We start from the raw sequence: 16596 nt of genomic DNA, 5'->3' as shown, positions 1-16596 counted from the left end.
ATGTGGTTTTAATGCTCAGTATTTCTGAGTGTGAAGATTTTATTGTTTCACCATATACATAACACATGTGCTGAAGACATAAAATAGAGCATCGTTAGAAGTGCTTTTTATACCTATCAACATTCTGCTCATACAAAGGTATTGGAAATGCCTCGCAGATCCCTTCTTTGTCCAGGCAAAGCCAAAAAGCATGTTGTTAATTGTTTATAGGGCTGTGAAATGAATCAGAGTTCTTCAAGAGTTTAGATTGGGGAAGACTATGCTGAGCTGACCTAGACAGACAGAGGTTCAGAGGCTATTTTGTAATTCCCTTTCCCTACCCAAAAAACACTCATGAAAACTTTGTCCCTCACTCTGTTAGAATGTGATTTCCTCTATCCAGGTCGAGGATTCAATTCCTATGCAAATATTTACAGATGTTTTATGAAAAGCCCTAGTGAAATGGAGACTTTTGAACGTTCCCTACCAGCTCTTATGTAGGGTTATACATCTTCCCTTGGAATCAGTGCAAAATTATCTTGTACATTTACATTCACTGGTACTTTTTCATTCAGGCTTATTTAACTCTCCTAAAGATTTTGGCTTTCATCATTTCCTGTTAGGAAGTATTCCAGAGTCCTGCAAGTTACACTGCCCAGAAGTCTTCCATATTTCAGGAAAACTTTCCATCCCTTATAGAGACAATATTTTTTTTTGGCGATCAGGCTGGCTGAACTGCTCCCATGCTAAGCTACAGTCGACACCAATTCCAATTAAACCAACTGCTCACAGTCACTGCTGAAATGGTGCCATTTCTTAATGAAGGCACCACCCTGTTTCCTCTGAACAGTTGTGCTGCTACAGCTTGTAACTAAATTCTCTTTATTTCTAGTGTTTGCAACTATCAGGTACCTGTCAATGGCTTTGCCCTTCCTCTCCTGGGCATTGCCAGCATCTGCATTTGAAATACTTGCACACTTTTCAGTCCAAGCAGTTCAGCAATTGTTTTTGTTCCCTTTGTCACTTGTACTATTTCTGGTACACAGGTACCAGGGCTGAATTACTTGAGTACTGTTTCCCTGTTGCTCCCTGTTGCTATTGCAGAGAGCCTCTATTCTCTGCAATAGGTATTTTTGAACAGGGAGCCCCAGATCTCCTTTCTTTTGTCCCTTCAATATTTTTATCCTTTCTACAGCTGCCTGGGAACATCTGCCTTGGTTTCCAGGCTTCTTAGCTATTTTTTTCCAGTTGCCATTTTTCCATGTGAACCCCACTCCTCTGTTTTGTCCAATCTGTCTAATTTTTAGGGTCGTTGAGATTTTTTTCTCAGTAGACAGAGAAGTATTGTTTTACTTTGTCTTACAGATCACTGTATATAAAGGCTCCTAAGACAGTCTGTCTGTTCCTCTCATTAGATCTTTTTCCCTGTTGTTTGCTCTTTCATTTTGTTTACAGTGCTGCAGCTGGTTCTCACTCCACATCTTATTTAAGCCCACTTTAACAGATTCTTCAGAGTGAAATTTAATGAGAAGCTGTTTCAAGTGCTTTATATAAACCCAGATACATTGCATGTCCTTTATTCACTTCATCTATTCATCTATTACCTTTGTTATTTTGTCAGAAAAGCAATCATGGTTTTCCAGCAAGATCTATTCTTTGTAAGCCTAGATTGCTTATTTTGCTAGCTTAACCTCTTTCTCTGTCTCTGTGTGCCCTCAATAGCATTTATTCTGAGTCATCCAAAGATACCTTTTTAAGTTCAGTATTTTAGGGACATCTTTCTGCTCCCCTACCCAGGGAAAAAAAAGATAACAAAAAGTAGCCTTTGTGAGAGATATTAGCCATTTATATTCTGCAGCTCTGTAAGCTTTATGAAGCACAATAGGAGACCGAAGCTGAGTATGTGACAGTTTCACCATTATCAGAATACACGTGGAGTGGGGACCAGAAGTGAAACTTAGCAATTGTTACTTGTACTCTGCCAGCTGATGAAGCAGAGCAGCACTGAAACAAAGAAAGTGCTGGCAGAGCCTTGAAACAACGACAATGAGGCAGAGAGAAGGGTTGAGTGAAGGGGGTAGGAATTATCCTGCCAGCTACATAAATGCTGGTTCCCCAGGTTGATCTCAGGGAGCCACTGAGAGCAGAGTGAGATAGAGAGGAGAAAACAAGGACCAAAGAAAAGGCATGGTTGTTAGAGAGACCTAGTGGCAAAAATGCCTTTGCTTGCAACTAGGGTACCACAGGGTTGTGACTGTGAAAGCAAAAGGGCAAGGACATGTGTAAGAGCTGTGGCAAACCTCATTAGCCAGGACCGGCTGCCTAGTATAAGTGGCAACAATACCAAAACTGGAAACACGTGCTTCCAGACCGCAGGTGCTGGGAGTCAGCTATCCTATCCCTGTGCCAGCACACCCACATTCTTGTCTTCTCCCTTGCTCTGTGTTGTGTATCAGTCCTGTCTGATCATCCTCAGCCCTGCTCAGCTCAAGAGTGCGTCTGCTCCTCTTACTTCCCACTGATAAGTGCTGATACACCCAGCTCTCTTGGGGAGGATTTGCCAACCATTCCCTCCCACCCAAACAGAGGTTTGCCCTCCTTCTCAAAAGGTACAAGTGCTGTGTGGCTGCATGTGCAGAAGAGGGGCAGCTCAGGGGAACAAAGGATAAGCAGAACAAAGCCCTTCTGAAGGAAAGGTTTTCAGAGTAGTGGTGCCCATGGGCCATTTTCCACTGCATCCTTTCACCCAGAGACTGGCCCACACTCCTGGGTCTCCTTCCCCATACCTCCCTGCCTCCACCATTAGATCAGACTGGAAAGGAAAGGGAGACTTAACACCTCTTGTACCTTCCCCATAGCCACCAAAATACCACCATGGTCCTTGGTAGTAACACAGCACTTTAATAACATCTTAGGCTCAGAAAAATACTCAGCCCCTGTTGCTTAGCAGTACACAATTGCCATGAAAGAAAGGGGAGAGAAGTGGCTGAGCCATCTGCCACTTCCTCACCTACCAATAATCCCCATCCCCATCAGCCCATCCACTGCATGCACAAACTGGGGGCACAGTGTGGAGCTGTTGCTGGCTCCCCCTTTGTTCCTTGCTCAGCTTCCACTGCTGCACAGCTTGAGCAAGCTGGAGCAGGCATGACTTTCCCTGGGGAACACTGAGTTTTCTGTGTTCACTCCCTGTCTCCCACACACATCCTCTCACCTCGTTTTCAGACCGGGGCTGGGATTTTAAGCATATTAGGGTTCATATACTGGCATAAGGGCTGGATAGAAACTTTCCAAAAACTTTTCTCCCTTGGAAAAGAGTTCCACTGAAATCAACACTTTCCTACAGGAAAAGGCCAGTCTGGCAAACAGCTGAAGTTCTGAAGCAGCTTTCAATAATCTGAAATGTCTTCAGTTGAAATATCAGTCTGAAAAACGTATTTTCAAGTGGATCAAACTGGCTTGGATTTGAATCAGCACTTTTTTCCAATTTGAAAATATAAATCAGGGTTTTTTTTTTTACTGATGTTTTCTAACAAAATTGAAATACATTAATCTTTTGTCTCAGTTTAGCATGAAAGCAAATGTCAGGAATGTCAGCATTTCCCACAGGAGTGGGGAGACTTGGCCTTGGCTGCCCACCCACACTGTGGGTAGGTTTGCCATCCTACTTCTCCTCTAACCCCACCTCTCCTTCCTACCTGCCCCACTGAACCCCCCTCCTACTGGGGATGATAATGATGATGATGTGCAAAGCCATCAAGGTTACTCTGTATAGCAAAAGAGCAGCAGGGCCCCAGCACATTGGCTCAGTGGGTGCAAGAGGGAGGGCAGTTTCCCCTCACCCCTTCCTGCAGGCTGTGCAGGAGCCCTAGAGCAAAGAAAGGTTTAACTGAAGCCCTACATGGAAAGACAGAGTGGCTGCCTGGATCCTGAAAGTCACAAATTGCTGAATATGCTGAATACTGCACATTCACCCCTGCCTCCAGCCAGCCCTAGCAGGGTGTGAAGTGCTGGTAATGATCAACTGCTTTTGCCTAGCTTTGGGGATGTACATCCCAAGTCCCCATCATCACTATGCTCTTGGTCTGTCAGATGGTCTTTCACTTTCTTATTCATGCTCTTATTCCAGAAACGAGTTCTTTTCCTCACCAATGATTATTTCTTTACGGACATCAGTGGAACACCCTTCAGGTGAGCAAGGATATGTGTGACACCAATCCAGGGTGTCAGAAGTCTGCCATCAGGGACAGCAAATCGGTCTCTTTTCTTCATGAAACTGGCTACAAGTCATGAGTACAGCAGTGTGAATAACTGACTTCTTTGTTCCTATAGCCATTAAAATACCCCTGGGGTCAACTCAGAAGGTATATTAGACTTATCTGAAGTTCACAGTCCAAAAGCTATAGCTCAGGTGAAGCATGTTGTTTCATTTCAGAGAAATGAGACTTCTTCAGTTTTCAGTTCCACTGAATATATTTCATGTTCTGGTGTATGGCTCTAAACAAAACATTGTGATAAACTGAAAATTATAAAACATCACATGAGAAATCAAGCAAAATTATTTATTTTTTTTCCCCCAGCTGAAATGGTTTTAAATTAGCACAAATTCGAGAAATGTTATTGTTGATCTGAGCCTACAGCACTGGCCAAAAAAAGTGTCACCGAAATGCCTCATAGCTCTATAGACAGGTTCCTTAGCCTCGTGCTGAAATTGGATCTCACCTAATCTTCTTTCGATGATGTTCTTTTCTTTAATAGCTGTGGAGGGAGTTAATGTCTTTAAGGGTTGTGATTGCAGGGAATGCAGTGTCATGTTCAGGGATTACACCTCTCCTTGCTGACAAGCCCTCTTTTTTCCTTTCTGCCTGCAGCCTGGGTGTTGTGCTGTCCAGGGGACATGGGGAGTACATTCTGCTGGGGAACACTTCAGTGGAAGAAGGTAGGTTAATCTGACACAGCCGCACTATCCTAAGGGATAAGGTAGCTACTCTGAACTTCACTGCTTTCCTTCTTCACAGCCTGTATGTGTCTGTCTGGTACCTAACTGCATACTCTATGTATTATCTGGTTTCAGGTTTGCATGACCTGCTCCAGCCAGACTTGTCTTTAGCGAATGAATGGTAAGTGGAGGAAATCCTGTCAGTCACAGAGGACTTTGTCAGGAGATTTTGGCAAAGTTCCCAGGAATTTGGTTTGAGTTCACCACCCTCTCTGGACCAGGGAAACAGCAGCGTTGTTCAGGGTCTGTACCTGCAAAGACCTGATTGTCTCCAGGCAGTTCAGCTCCATCTCTTCCTTCGGGAGATCCCACCAAGGCCTGGCACATCCCTCTGCTAAGAAACATCTCCTGAGATTTATTCTCAGTCTTCTGTGCTCAGACCTATTTTATTCCTCCTCGTGTTGCTCAGAATTGTGCCACAAAACCTACAGGATGTCAGATCTGTCAGGAAATTTTTTTGCAAGCTTGGTGAGAGATTGAAATGCTTTTTTAAAATCCTAGCTTATTTTTGGTTGGCGTTCTTCTGAACTGAGCCTAGACCTAATTTCTAGTGAATATGGAGGTGATTTATGCCCCCCGTTTCAATAGCAAGCATAATTTATGGGTTTGCTTGGTTTGGATATGAAATAGAGTGAAGCATGGCACTTTCCATTTATTGCTGTGAGGTTTGGGATTTTCATGAACCCGACATTCAGTTACACTCAAGCACATGAACCCAGCCTGTATCAAAGCCAAAATAACTATATTCAACAAACCCTGCAGCCCTTCACACCTCTCATTACACTGTCAAGTTTCACAGGCAGCGCATTTGAGACATAAGCAGTGACTTCTCCTTCTTCTACTCCTAACTTGGGGTGTCAGCTTACCACACTTTACATATTCATTTCTCTTAGGCTTCCCTCATAAATCACTCCTTTCAGCTCCTTTATGAGCTGTAATTCTCTGTTATAACCCCTTACCCTCCCTTGTTCTGACAATGAAGCAGTCAAAATTGAAAACAGGATTAGAAGAATGGGTTTTTTTATAATACAGAGCATTTGTAATACCGCTTCTCCCCAAAATGTGTCCTGAGGCTCCTGCAGCTGTGTCCCTTTGGGACAGCTTTTATTGCTATCCTATCATACTGCAATATTCCTCATCTCGTATTTTGTTTCTTTCTCTTGCTTTTTCTGCTCCCAGTCTGGTCTTACATTGCACACGACCCTCTGCTTTTCAGTCTCTCCCTCACATTGTTATTGCTCATATAGCCACATTGTTAGATTTTGAGTGGGAACAACATGCAGCAGCAGCAAAATCTCTGCAGCACAAGGTCCCTTCCTGAATTTTTGTTTGCAGTTATTTTCAGAAGCATTTGCCTGACTGGGTTTTCTTTCCCCTTGCTTCTCCCCTCCCCACCAGGATTTACTGCATCACCGACATTGATCCGGACCACCGGAAGCTCAGCCAGCTGGAGGCCGTGATCCGATTCCTCACCGGAGAGGAGCCTGACCTGGAATGTGAGTCCCAGGCACAGAGTGGGTCCTGATGGGATTTTCCTGTACTGACCACGGGGGAGAGGGGACTGTGACAAACTGATTGTCAAACTAAGCTCCTGTGGCACCTGCTCACACAGGCATGACTGAACTCAAGCCCAGATTAATTCACAAGTGGAAATGAGCTGAGGATCCACTTCCTCATCTCTGTCAGAGGAATTGTTTTCCATTTCAAAGCTGTCACATAACTTGGCCACGTTGGAGGTCTCAGCACTGGAAACACTGAAAGGTGAAAAGCTTGAATGGAGCTTGGCAGGGGCTGCACACCACGTTTACGACAGACTGACCAGCTGGGCTAGAGGGGGTGATGGCAGGAGGAGCTAGGAAAGCTGCTGTGACTACTCTCCTCCCCAGGGCTCCGGCCAGCATCCTCCATGGGCTGCTCAGTGCCATCTGGAGAGATGGGTTCTTTCAGAATGAGGACTATTCATCTTGTTTTCCAAACAAAATTGGTAACCGACTCAGGAAAAAAAAAAATGCGACAGAATTATTATCTTTCCTGCTCCCAGTGCTGGTCATCCCTTGCACCCATTCTCCAGGCAATGTGAAGCCACACAAGCATCTGATAAAGCACCTCTATAGAGTGCGATCTCTGTCAGGAAGCAGAGATGAACATCTGAGCATGGGAACTCCTTACAGCAATCTGGCTTTAGGATGTCCTTTAGCCCCCTTAGGTGTGCCAAGTACAAGCTTTTGCATGTAATGCTCTACCTGAGAGGCACAAACCTTTGGCACAAGGACGGGAATCTCTTAGAACTAAAATTAAATGTAATCCAATAATTCTTGGAGAATTATTCTTGGAGACAGACCCCTCCTGGCTGTCTTTGGAGCAGGTTGAAAAGAGGAGATATATGAGTTGAAGAGGCCAGAGAGGAGGAGGAAGAAAGTTTGAGGAGAGCTGACTATGACAGCCATGCAGACCCGGAAGTGCTGTGGAGGAAAACCAAATATGATTTGGACGCATCCCAGACGTGTGGGGCCAAATTAAATGAGAGAGAGTTCATGCAGTAGCCCTTGGGCCAGCCTAGACAGGACAACATGTGAAAAATGTGCTCTACACTGCAACCAGGGAGAAAGGTCCTACCCGGAGCCTCTGGCAGAAAGCTCCAGGGGAGACTAGAGGTTGACCCCTCGGCTTTTGGAGTTGGGATACAGAGGATCTGAGGCCAGCTATACCCCAACTGAGAAAGAGATACTGGTAGCCTATAAAGGGGTTCGAGCTGCTTCAGAAGTGATTGGTACTGAAGCACAGCTCCTCCTGGCACCCCAACAACCACTGGGGTTATGACAGGGGTTTTAGAGTATGTTATTTAGCACATGATGATACCTTGAAGCTTACAAAACATTTCTCAGCTCCAGTCCAGAGTGGACTAGACTGGTAGCCTAGACTGGCCAGAACTTTTGGTGGAAACCAGGACAGGACATTGTCTAATGGGACTTACAGGAAGGATGGCTAACAGAGAAGCCAGTGAGTACAAGGACAGAGTAGAGGCTATGAAGAAGTCACTAGTGGTCCTGAAGAAAGCTTCTTGAATGGATTGGGGTGGCTGGTGTCCTCTGTACAGGGCACCCAGAAGAAAGGTCAAGGCAAGGATTTGAGGCAATGACTGTGGTCAGCTTGTTCAATCAAGGAAAAGGTCAGAGTGAAGGTCTGATGAAGAACTTCATCAGAAAGCCTCTCACTTGCCCAGACTTTAAAACCCAAACCCTTCCACCGAGTTTGCAGTTGATGATCTTAGCTGTAACATTTGTTCTTGTGTTCTCCTCCATCCGGGGCGGTAGGTCATGTTTTCAGCCCTTAACAGGAGGCCTCCTTTTGTGCCACGTTGCTCTGCCGTCCTGGCGAGGCAGATGCTCCTTAACAAAGGACTTAACAAAAGACATCTAGGGAGGAACATGCTTTTCTCTCCTGATTCTTGTTCTCTCTTCTTCTTAGGTGATGAGGAGTTGGTCCAGGAAGTGCTGTTTGATGCAGTAGTCACTGCACCCATGGAGGCCTACTGGACAACACTAGCCCTCAATATGTCCATGTAAGTGTACAAGAAATAAATATGGGCAAAATATCATTGAGGATGCATCATCTCCAGGTTCTACGGGCTCTTGCAGTGCTGAAAACAGCCACAGACCCTTGTAGAGTGTATAAGAAACTTCAGAAATAGCTCAAAAGCTGACAGAAATAGCTCAATACCTTTAAAAATAACTCCAAAAGTGTCTCTGAAGAGTGGACTCCAGGAGGCTGGGCCTTCTTGGGAGAGCCTTTATTTTGGTGAGGGGCTTTCTGGTAACACAACATTAACACAACCCATGTCTGCATATCACTGGAGGAGAGCAGTGATCCAGGTGTGTCACTGCAAGGGGTGTTCAGCGCCAGTTCTTTGCACCACCTAACTCGGATGCCTTGCATTTGCCTCTTTAGTTGACAGAGTTTGGTAACTCAGAACACCTGAGACCATTTCACTTTGATATTGTTATGAGTTATTTCCCCCTTTATCAGTTATCCCTTTAAATGGCAGCCATGTGGTTTGGCTCAACTCCCCTTATGACTGTAGCAGAAGTTCCATCTCAGGTGGCAAGTAATTTGTTCCTTTACCAGCATTAAAGAAAAGGGAGTTTGATCTTGTCTCTGTTGGTGATGCTTTCAGATTCAGCCTCATGAAGTGGATAGGCTGGCTTCAGTGAACAACTTCCTAGTCTATTTCCAGTAAGGCATCTATTGCTTGTAGTTCCTACCTAGTATCACACAGATCTTCTTTCAGCAGACAACATACTGCTTAGATGTGTGGCCCTGGGATTCCTGTCCCTCTTTCAGTTACCAGTATCCTTACCACTGCCAGATGTTCCACCAGTGGCAGTCATACTAGGACACCCAATTATCAGCACGTCTTTAAACAGCTGCACCAAGACACCCTCTTCAGAGTCATTCTGCTACCCTGCCCATTCTCTGCATACCTGATGCTGCCACTCTCTCCCTGCAGTTCCTCTCCTTCACTTCAGCCTCATAGTGGGCAGCCTAGAGCAGGGCTAGCAGGAGGAGAAGAGCTTATGGTCTGCTTTCAAAGGTGTGAATCTAGGCGCAAGTCTAAGCCTGCCAGTTGTTAGCCAGTAACAACCTGTTGCCGTTAGCAGGGAGGAGCCAGTGCCACCCCTGGTGCGAATAGGTTACATTGCTGATGAACTTGGGAGTACATCTCCAGGTGTGGTTTCTTATTTGAAAGGCCCTCACCCTGGGGCAGAGAGATGGCTGTTCTTGTGGGAACTGTCTGCGTGTTTCTGTTCCACAGGGAGACTGAGACAGGTGTGGAGATGGCATTTCTGGGCACTCGGGCTGGACTCATGAGGAATGCCCTATACGTGGGCTCTGAGAAAATTTCCAACAGGTAAGTCCCTAAATTGCACTGAGGGGTTTTTCTCAGTGTTTCTGAAGGGGCAGCATGAAACCACCACCAGCCTTAGAAATGTATTTGGGAAGATAGAAAAGAAAGGAATGAAGCAACACCTCAATGGCCTTGGTGCCTATTTACAGAACCAGGGCAAAGGTCCTTTGTCTTCTTCTGGTCCTTTTGAGTTTTTCTTAAAATGCTATCCCAGCATGCATTCAGTTCAATGAAAACCTTCAATTGTTCCCTGACTTCAGTCAGCTAACAGAGAAAATGTCCATAGTTACTATATATCCCCAGGACCATTTTGCAGTGCAAAGGCTCTGCACTTCAGTGCCCTGGTGACATTCCAGCTTGGCTAGATTTGATCTTTCTGTCTCAATTCCTCTTCCAGCTTTATTCTGTTCTGCCCTTACATTGCCCACATCACAGTATCCCAGTGCATTCCAGTGAGGCATTCAGTGATGTGACTGACATCTGTCGTATACGATTCATTCTCCTGTGTTCTCCCTGAAGGCAAAAGCGTGTGTTCAGTGGAGGGTTCTGACATGGAAAGGATATAGTTTGCGTTTTCGCTGTGTTTTGAATACACAGGCTGTTGCATGCTGCTTAAGAAAGGATGGGTCATAAAGGCGCACCAGCAGATGGAACAGACGGGGACGGAGTCAGTGGTGGTTGTTAGTTTCTTGGCAGCTCTTTCACTGTCTCTGAGTTCCCCAAACACAATTCATAGGTTCAAGGCAGACAACTCTGCTGTGCCTGGAAGGTGACATTCTTCATGGTTTTGAGGCAGTCTGGATAAGTCAGAGTAGTCAGGCTCTGGGAACAAGGAAGAAATCTATGTGTGCTGCAGCAGGCAGATATGATGATTCCCTATCCCCCACTGCGCATCAGGAACATCATTCAATGCTTTTAAACAGATGCAGTCACGACCCTGCAGTGACAGACCCCCACACATCACGTAAGAGGCGCTTCTGGAATCCCCGGAAAGGGAGGAACTGTATAAATGAGTAATTATCGTTATGTCAAAATATACAGCTAAACAGGAGGCTGAAAACAAAGGGGATTTGTCAGGCAAGATGCAGGGACCTCCAGGGAAGGCAATGACCTGATTTTCATGAGGCCTCTCCTGAGCACCCGCTGCCTATCTTGCCATGCCCTCAGGACTCATCCTCTTGCCTTCAAGAGCACCCGTTTCCTCAAACACTTAGTCCGCCCCTAGGAGTTCCATATTTAGCCACAGCACCATGACCACTGGTTTGGGGTGGGTTTGGGGTTTGGGGTTTTTTTCATAGAATCACAGGCTGGTTCGGGTTGGAAGGGACCTTAAAGCTCACTCAGTTCCAACACCTGCCATGGACAGGGACACCTTCCACTAGACCAGGATGCTCAAAGCCACGTCCAACCTGGCCTGATAGGATGGGCCAGCCGCAGTTTTTCTGGGCAACCTGTTCCAGTGCCTCACCACCCTCACAGGGAAGAATTTCTTCCTAATACCTAATCTAAATTTACCCTCTGTCAATTTAAAGCCATTCCCCCTTGTCCTGCCACTACCTGTCCTTGTAAAAAGTCCCTCTCCAGATTCCTTATAGCCCCCTTTAAGCACTGGAAGCTGCTCTAAAGTATCCCCAGAGCCTTCTCTTCTCCAGGCTGAACAAACCCAACTCTTTCACCATGTCTTCCTAGGAGAGGATCTCCTATTTTTTTATTAATATTATTGGGGCTTTAAAACTTGTGTTATTGGGTTGTTTTTGGTTTTTTTTTTTCTTTAGGATATTGTCTAATTCCCTTTCCTCACCTGCTTCCCATTCGCCCCCAGTAACCAGCCATATGCCAGCCTTCCATCACCACGGCTCATGCCTGTCGCCCTTCCGCCCCCCTGCTCTGCCCCTTGCTCCTCACCGAGTAACCTGCAGGCCCCCCGCGGGGCAGGCGGACTTCTTCTCTCCCCACCGCCACTGAGCCCCACAGGCCGCGGAACGCACCCACCGCCGGGACGCTGCCGGCCCGCCGCCTCCCCTCTCCCGTCCTTGGGGCCGCCGCTGGCCGCGGCTCCGAGGGCCTCGGCCGGGGCAACAGCGGCACCTGGCGGGCGGCCGGCAGAGGAGCGGCGGGGAGCGGGCCGCGGCCGGGCTGCTGCGGGAGCCCGGGCCGCGGCCGGGCTGCTGCGGGAGCCCGTGCCGGGGGTCGGTCGCTGACCTCCGCCTGGCGGGGGTGCGAGGCACGGGGGTTCAGTAGCGCCAGAGGCCTCGCGGGCTGCCCCGGTGTCCCCGGGGTGCTCCACGTGGCGTGTTTTTGTCCCCTGGGGGTCCCGCCGCGGCAGGGAAGCCCCAGGCGATGCGATGCAGGTGCTGTGCCCCGCAGCAGGGGTCCCGCTGCATTGCCGGGCTGCCCAGCCCCTTCACACCGGGCACAACGGCCGCCCTGGGTTTTCTCTCGGCAGGAAATTCCTGACACAGAAGGACAAGGAAAGTATCTTCACCATGGACCACTTCCCTCTGTGGTACCGGCGGGCAGCTGAGCATCCCCCCGGGAGCTTCATCTACAGCATTGTCTCAGAAGATGATTCAGGTAATCCCAGCCTGAACACCAGAGGAGAGGAGAAGAGAAATCTTTTCACATCCTACTTCCCACACCATGTTTGCCCCAATCCCTTTATTGCTGCCTCCTGCCTAGTGGGAAACGCTGAGACCTGCCTTTTGGCATTGCCTTTGCACCAGTAGAGGGGGCATGGCAGAGGGGGCATTGCCAAGATACTGACAGAGCAGAAAGAGAAAGCTACAAGGTGCACAGAAAGCAGTCAGGGCTGCACCACATGAAGTTTGCAGGGGAAATGAAGGACACGTGGAAGTGCAGGGACAGGGTAGACCAAAGGATTTGGGCAAGTGGGAAGTGGGGGAACACACAAACCATGAGAAAAAGGTATCACAGAAGGGGTTGAGACATACAGGTGTGAGCATGCCTCCTCAGAGGGAGCATCAGGCATACTGTGTGACAGTAACATCTGGGACTGATGAGGGATCAGCGAGCACTTAGTCAGGAAGTCTAAGTTTAGAGGGCAACATTTTTTCTGTCACCACTTTCCATGATGGGAAGGGATGGGTTTGTTTTGGAAGATGGTGCAGGAAAAGGGAAGAAGGCTCTTCCATAGCTTCTTCTCAGGGAGGACTTCTTCAAAGGCTGGAAGAGAGCAGAAGAGCCTAGAAGAAACAGTCAAAACAAAGCCTCATGTGGGGCTCCTACACAGAAGGCAGAAGTCCCCTCTGTGCTCCTTCCTGGCCCCTAGTTCTCCATCTCTGTCACGGAGCTCAGCACTTTAGCTGCTAAAGCTTTTTGTGGCGCAATGGTGGGAGGCTGGTGGGTGGGAAAGCAAGTAGCAAAGAAGAGAAAACCACACTTGGAGGCAAGAGATGAACCAGGATGTAAATGGAGAGCAAATGGAAAGAGAATACTTGAAACCTCTCATGAAAGCCTCTTTCTGCCCAGCACGCTTGCATCTCACTTAAAAGGCAACTGTGGAGAGAGGGGGAGGCATGGCAGGACCTTTTACTCTCCTGCATGCCAAAGCGTGTGCTTTTGGAATAGAGTGTGGGTTAGAGAACCAGGCAGTGACATCATCTGGGGCTTCCAGGACAGCTATTACCCAGGCCACAGTAATCACTGCTGGCTAAATACTGGAGCTGTGGCTTGATGTGGCTTTCTTAGAAGTCATAGGTAATTTTCCATTAATAAAGACAAAAGACAAGCAGCTGCCACTGTTTTTTGTACTATGTGGCTATTTGTCAGAAACTTCAATCAAGTCCAGGACCCCATTCACCTGGAAACCCTGCAGGCACTTTGCAAGAAGTAATACTTGGCCCTGAAGACCTTGTGTTCTAAATTGTAAGGGACATTAGGCTCTTTACAGATGAGCAGCTAGGCTTAGGAGACAGTGATCCATGAGGCCACACAGTATGCCTGGGAAGAGACAGAAAATACTACTCAGTGCTTCTGAGACACAGTGCTGCATGAGCAGAGCAGAGTCCAGGCCCTCCCTCGATATCCAAAGGCGCAGGGGTGTCCCACCATTTGACCACCCACTTTCTTAGTAAGTTCCTGATGAATAAATGTTGAAACCCCCTTTTCATGCATTCTACATGTGCCCTCCACCCATGACAAAGGGTTTCCAGAACAGATGCACTTCTCATTACATAAGAGGGAAGAGCCAGAAGACCTCCCCACTGGGGAGGAAACCAACAAGGAATGACTGCAGATCATCAGAATAATTTATTGAGGGCACTTCCTTCTAGTGTCCAGAAGTCCCACAGAGAAGAATACAGCACGGAAAGCTCTGCAAGTCAGCTGTTCTCACAGCCCATATCTCTCATGCGTTGGGAGCTTTGTTATTTAGGGTTGGGTTGACTTGTTTGTTTATATGTTTTTCTAGAGGTGCTAAGTGTATTTTGCTTCTTTACCTCATCCTAGGAAGAGCAAGACATTTGGGGTTCACCATAAAGGCCGAATCAGGCTCAAGGCATGTGAGCATAAGTTGCCTGGGTATTTGTTTCACAAGGGCTTTACTATTTCTGACATCACAGGGCAAGTTAATCTGGCTTCAGTCTAAAGAGTAATAAGAGACTCCAGGCTAAAGGGTGGCAGACACTGAATTGTGCTCTGGACACACTGGGTACTACCTAGAATGATGAAAGCACAAACAGGAAGCAGAAACAAATGCTGGAGCTCTTGGGATGGAAATTATCCCTGACCCATCTGTCTGAGCAAGAGATTTCCATTCAGGACACGAGTGAGGAATCAGTTGCAGGCTAAATCGATCATGCTGACCTTCAGAGTGTCCCCTGGCAGTTCCAAAAGAGGTGCCCCAGCTGAAGCTAACCTAATCACTTTAAGAAAACGCAGAAATTGAATCTGTCACATGGACAATTGCAGTCTGAAACAACTGCACTGACAAAGAGGAAGGAGATGAGGTTCAGTTGCTTAAACCTATCCAGCCATGCTATTTTAAGTGCCCTGTGAAAGCCAAGAGATCTGCACAGGGCTGGCAGATGTGACACAGGACCTACAGGATGCTTAAAGCAGCAGCTAAAGGATAATCAGGAGAGCGTGGGGCATAACAGAGTTTAGGCAGCGAAGTCCCAGAAGACTTTGTTTCTAAAATGGAGCACGCCCTGGAAAGTACCTGGAAGTGCTGTGCCTGTCTCTCCAGTTTGTAGTGCGGGTCTGGCTTGGGTGGCAGAGTGCAAGAGTCAATGTCAGAATTGTCCATCCCACTGCTCCTCTGTCTACAAAGTTTAGCTAGTTCATGAAGCACAGCGGTTTTCTGGCCTAAAAGTAGCTCTACATGCCCAAAATTGAGGAGGCCAGTCCATTTTTATGCTGAGAGCATGCTACTTTTATCCCGGGACCTTATCTACAAGAAAAAAGTTATCTACTCATAGCCACTTAGGTTGTTTGTGTCTTGAAAGATGCAGGCCTCCAGCTTCTTAAGTGTTTCAGGGTTAAGGCATATGTGCACACTGTCCTGGGTGTGAAGATGTGTGAGCAAGTTGAACCTGCTGTGTTTTTCTCCTCTGTGGTGGTAAGCTAACCAAGCCTGCTGTATTTGTGTCTTAACAGAGGGAAGTGGCCTGCCAAACGTGGTGACAGTGAGCACGGCTGTGTCTGTGTCTGTGGATGGGAAGATGGGTATTGCTGCAGGTAGGACATTCTGGTTTCTCTTTTTATCTTGAATGAAATGGTTGCATCTTTTATTGAGAGTGGGAGCTGGGAGCTGTTTGTTAGCTTGCCACTCAAGGGAGATGATGGGAGCCACAATAGTTTGTGATGCTGAAAAGTAGGCTAAACAGAAAATGCTGAAACAGGTACTGAATAGCTGATAGGCTTTTGGAAGGGAAATTGACTGTTTGAATGGAAGCTTACCATCTTCAATGCTGGTGAATTTGTGGATCAAGACTGTTTCTCTGGAACATGAATAGGCTGAGAAGTCCATGCAGATTTTGAACTGTTTGCAGGAGACACTTTGGTTTTGGAAGAACAGCATGTTCATGCATCTCCATCGTTATCTCAGCTGAAAAATAACTTTTGCTGGTGGAATGGGTTTGTTGCTAGACTTCCAGCTCAGACGTATAGATTGCCAATTTATTTTTGTAGATGAGCTTTAAACCCCTTTTGGCAGACCTTCACTAGATTCTGTGTCTACTTTTGGAAAATTCATAAACCACGTTACTTCCAGCAGAACTCCAAAGCTTTTGAAGCCTTACCATTTTCTGCAGCAATTGCTTCTGCCTTTACGGAAGTACAGTAAATTCAGAAGTGAAACAGAGCAGCCATTTAATGAAACATTTTTAATCAATAATACTGGCATCGTATCCAACTTAAATGCTCTGTGTAGGAGTATTGGGTAAGAGAAGATGTATCTCAGTGGAATTTGGTTTAGAAGTGGGAGCATTGATTAAGGGAAGAAGTTGATAAACACGTAATGGAGTAATTATCACTAAACACTTGCCAAGAAGCAAAGCTACTTGTGAAATAATTGTTAGACGAATACCTAGTAGAGAGAAGGTCATACAGCAGGTATCTTCAGAGAGTCAGCCATTGCTCTTCTGTAGGCTGGGTAGGATACAATGACTGGTCCTTAGTACTACAGTAAAACTATGTCAGTTTATCTGATGAAGCAAGTGTTCCTTACCTTCTAGCCTTTTAGTAAGTTCCA

The 16596-nt window shown here is 46.7% G+C and overlaps 1 protein-coding gene across 1 annotated transcript in view; it reads left to right on the top strand.

The window, feature by feature from the left end:
• The window catches only part of CACNA2D4 (calcium voltage-gated channel auxiliary subunit alpha2delta 4), a 125323-nt gene that overhangs the window by 41158 nt on the left and 67569 nt on the right, over positions 1–16596 (top strand). Inside the window, exons 20-27 of the mRNA XM_065664160.1 lie at positions 4109–4170; positions 4851–4918; positions 5054–5099; positions 6377–6474; positions 8447–8540; positions 9792–9887; positions 12331–12458; positions 15501–15581. Coding sequence (XP_065520232.1) covers positions 4109–4170; positions 4851–4918; positions 5054–5099; positions 6377–6474; positions 8447–8540; positions 9792–9887; positions 12331–12458; positions 15501–15581 — 673 coding nt within the window. The remainder of the gene's footprint in view (positions 1–4108; positions 4171–4850; positions 4919–5053; positions 5100–6376; positions 6475–8446; positions 8541–9791; positions 9888–12330; positions 12459–15500; positions 15582–16596) is intronic.

The sequence above is a fragment of the Lathamus discolor genome, chromosome 1 (assembly GCF_037157495.1).
Source record: "Lathamus discolor isolate bLatDis1 chromosome 1, bLatDis1.hap1, whole genome shotgun sequence".
NCBI classification, from domain to species: Eukaryota; Metazoa; Chordata; class Aves; order Psittaciformes; family Psittacidae; genus Lathamus; species Lathamus discolor.
This window is presented reverse-complemented; position numbering and strand designations above follow the sequence as displayed.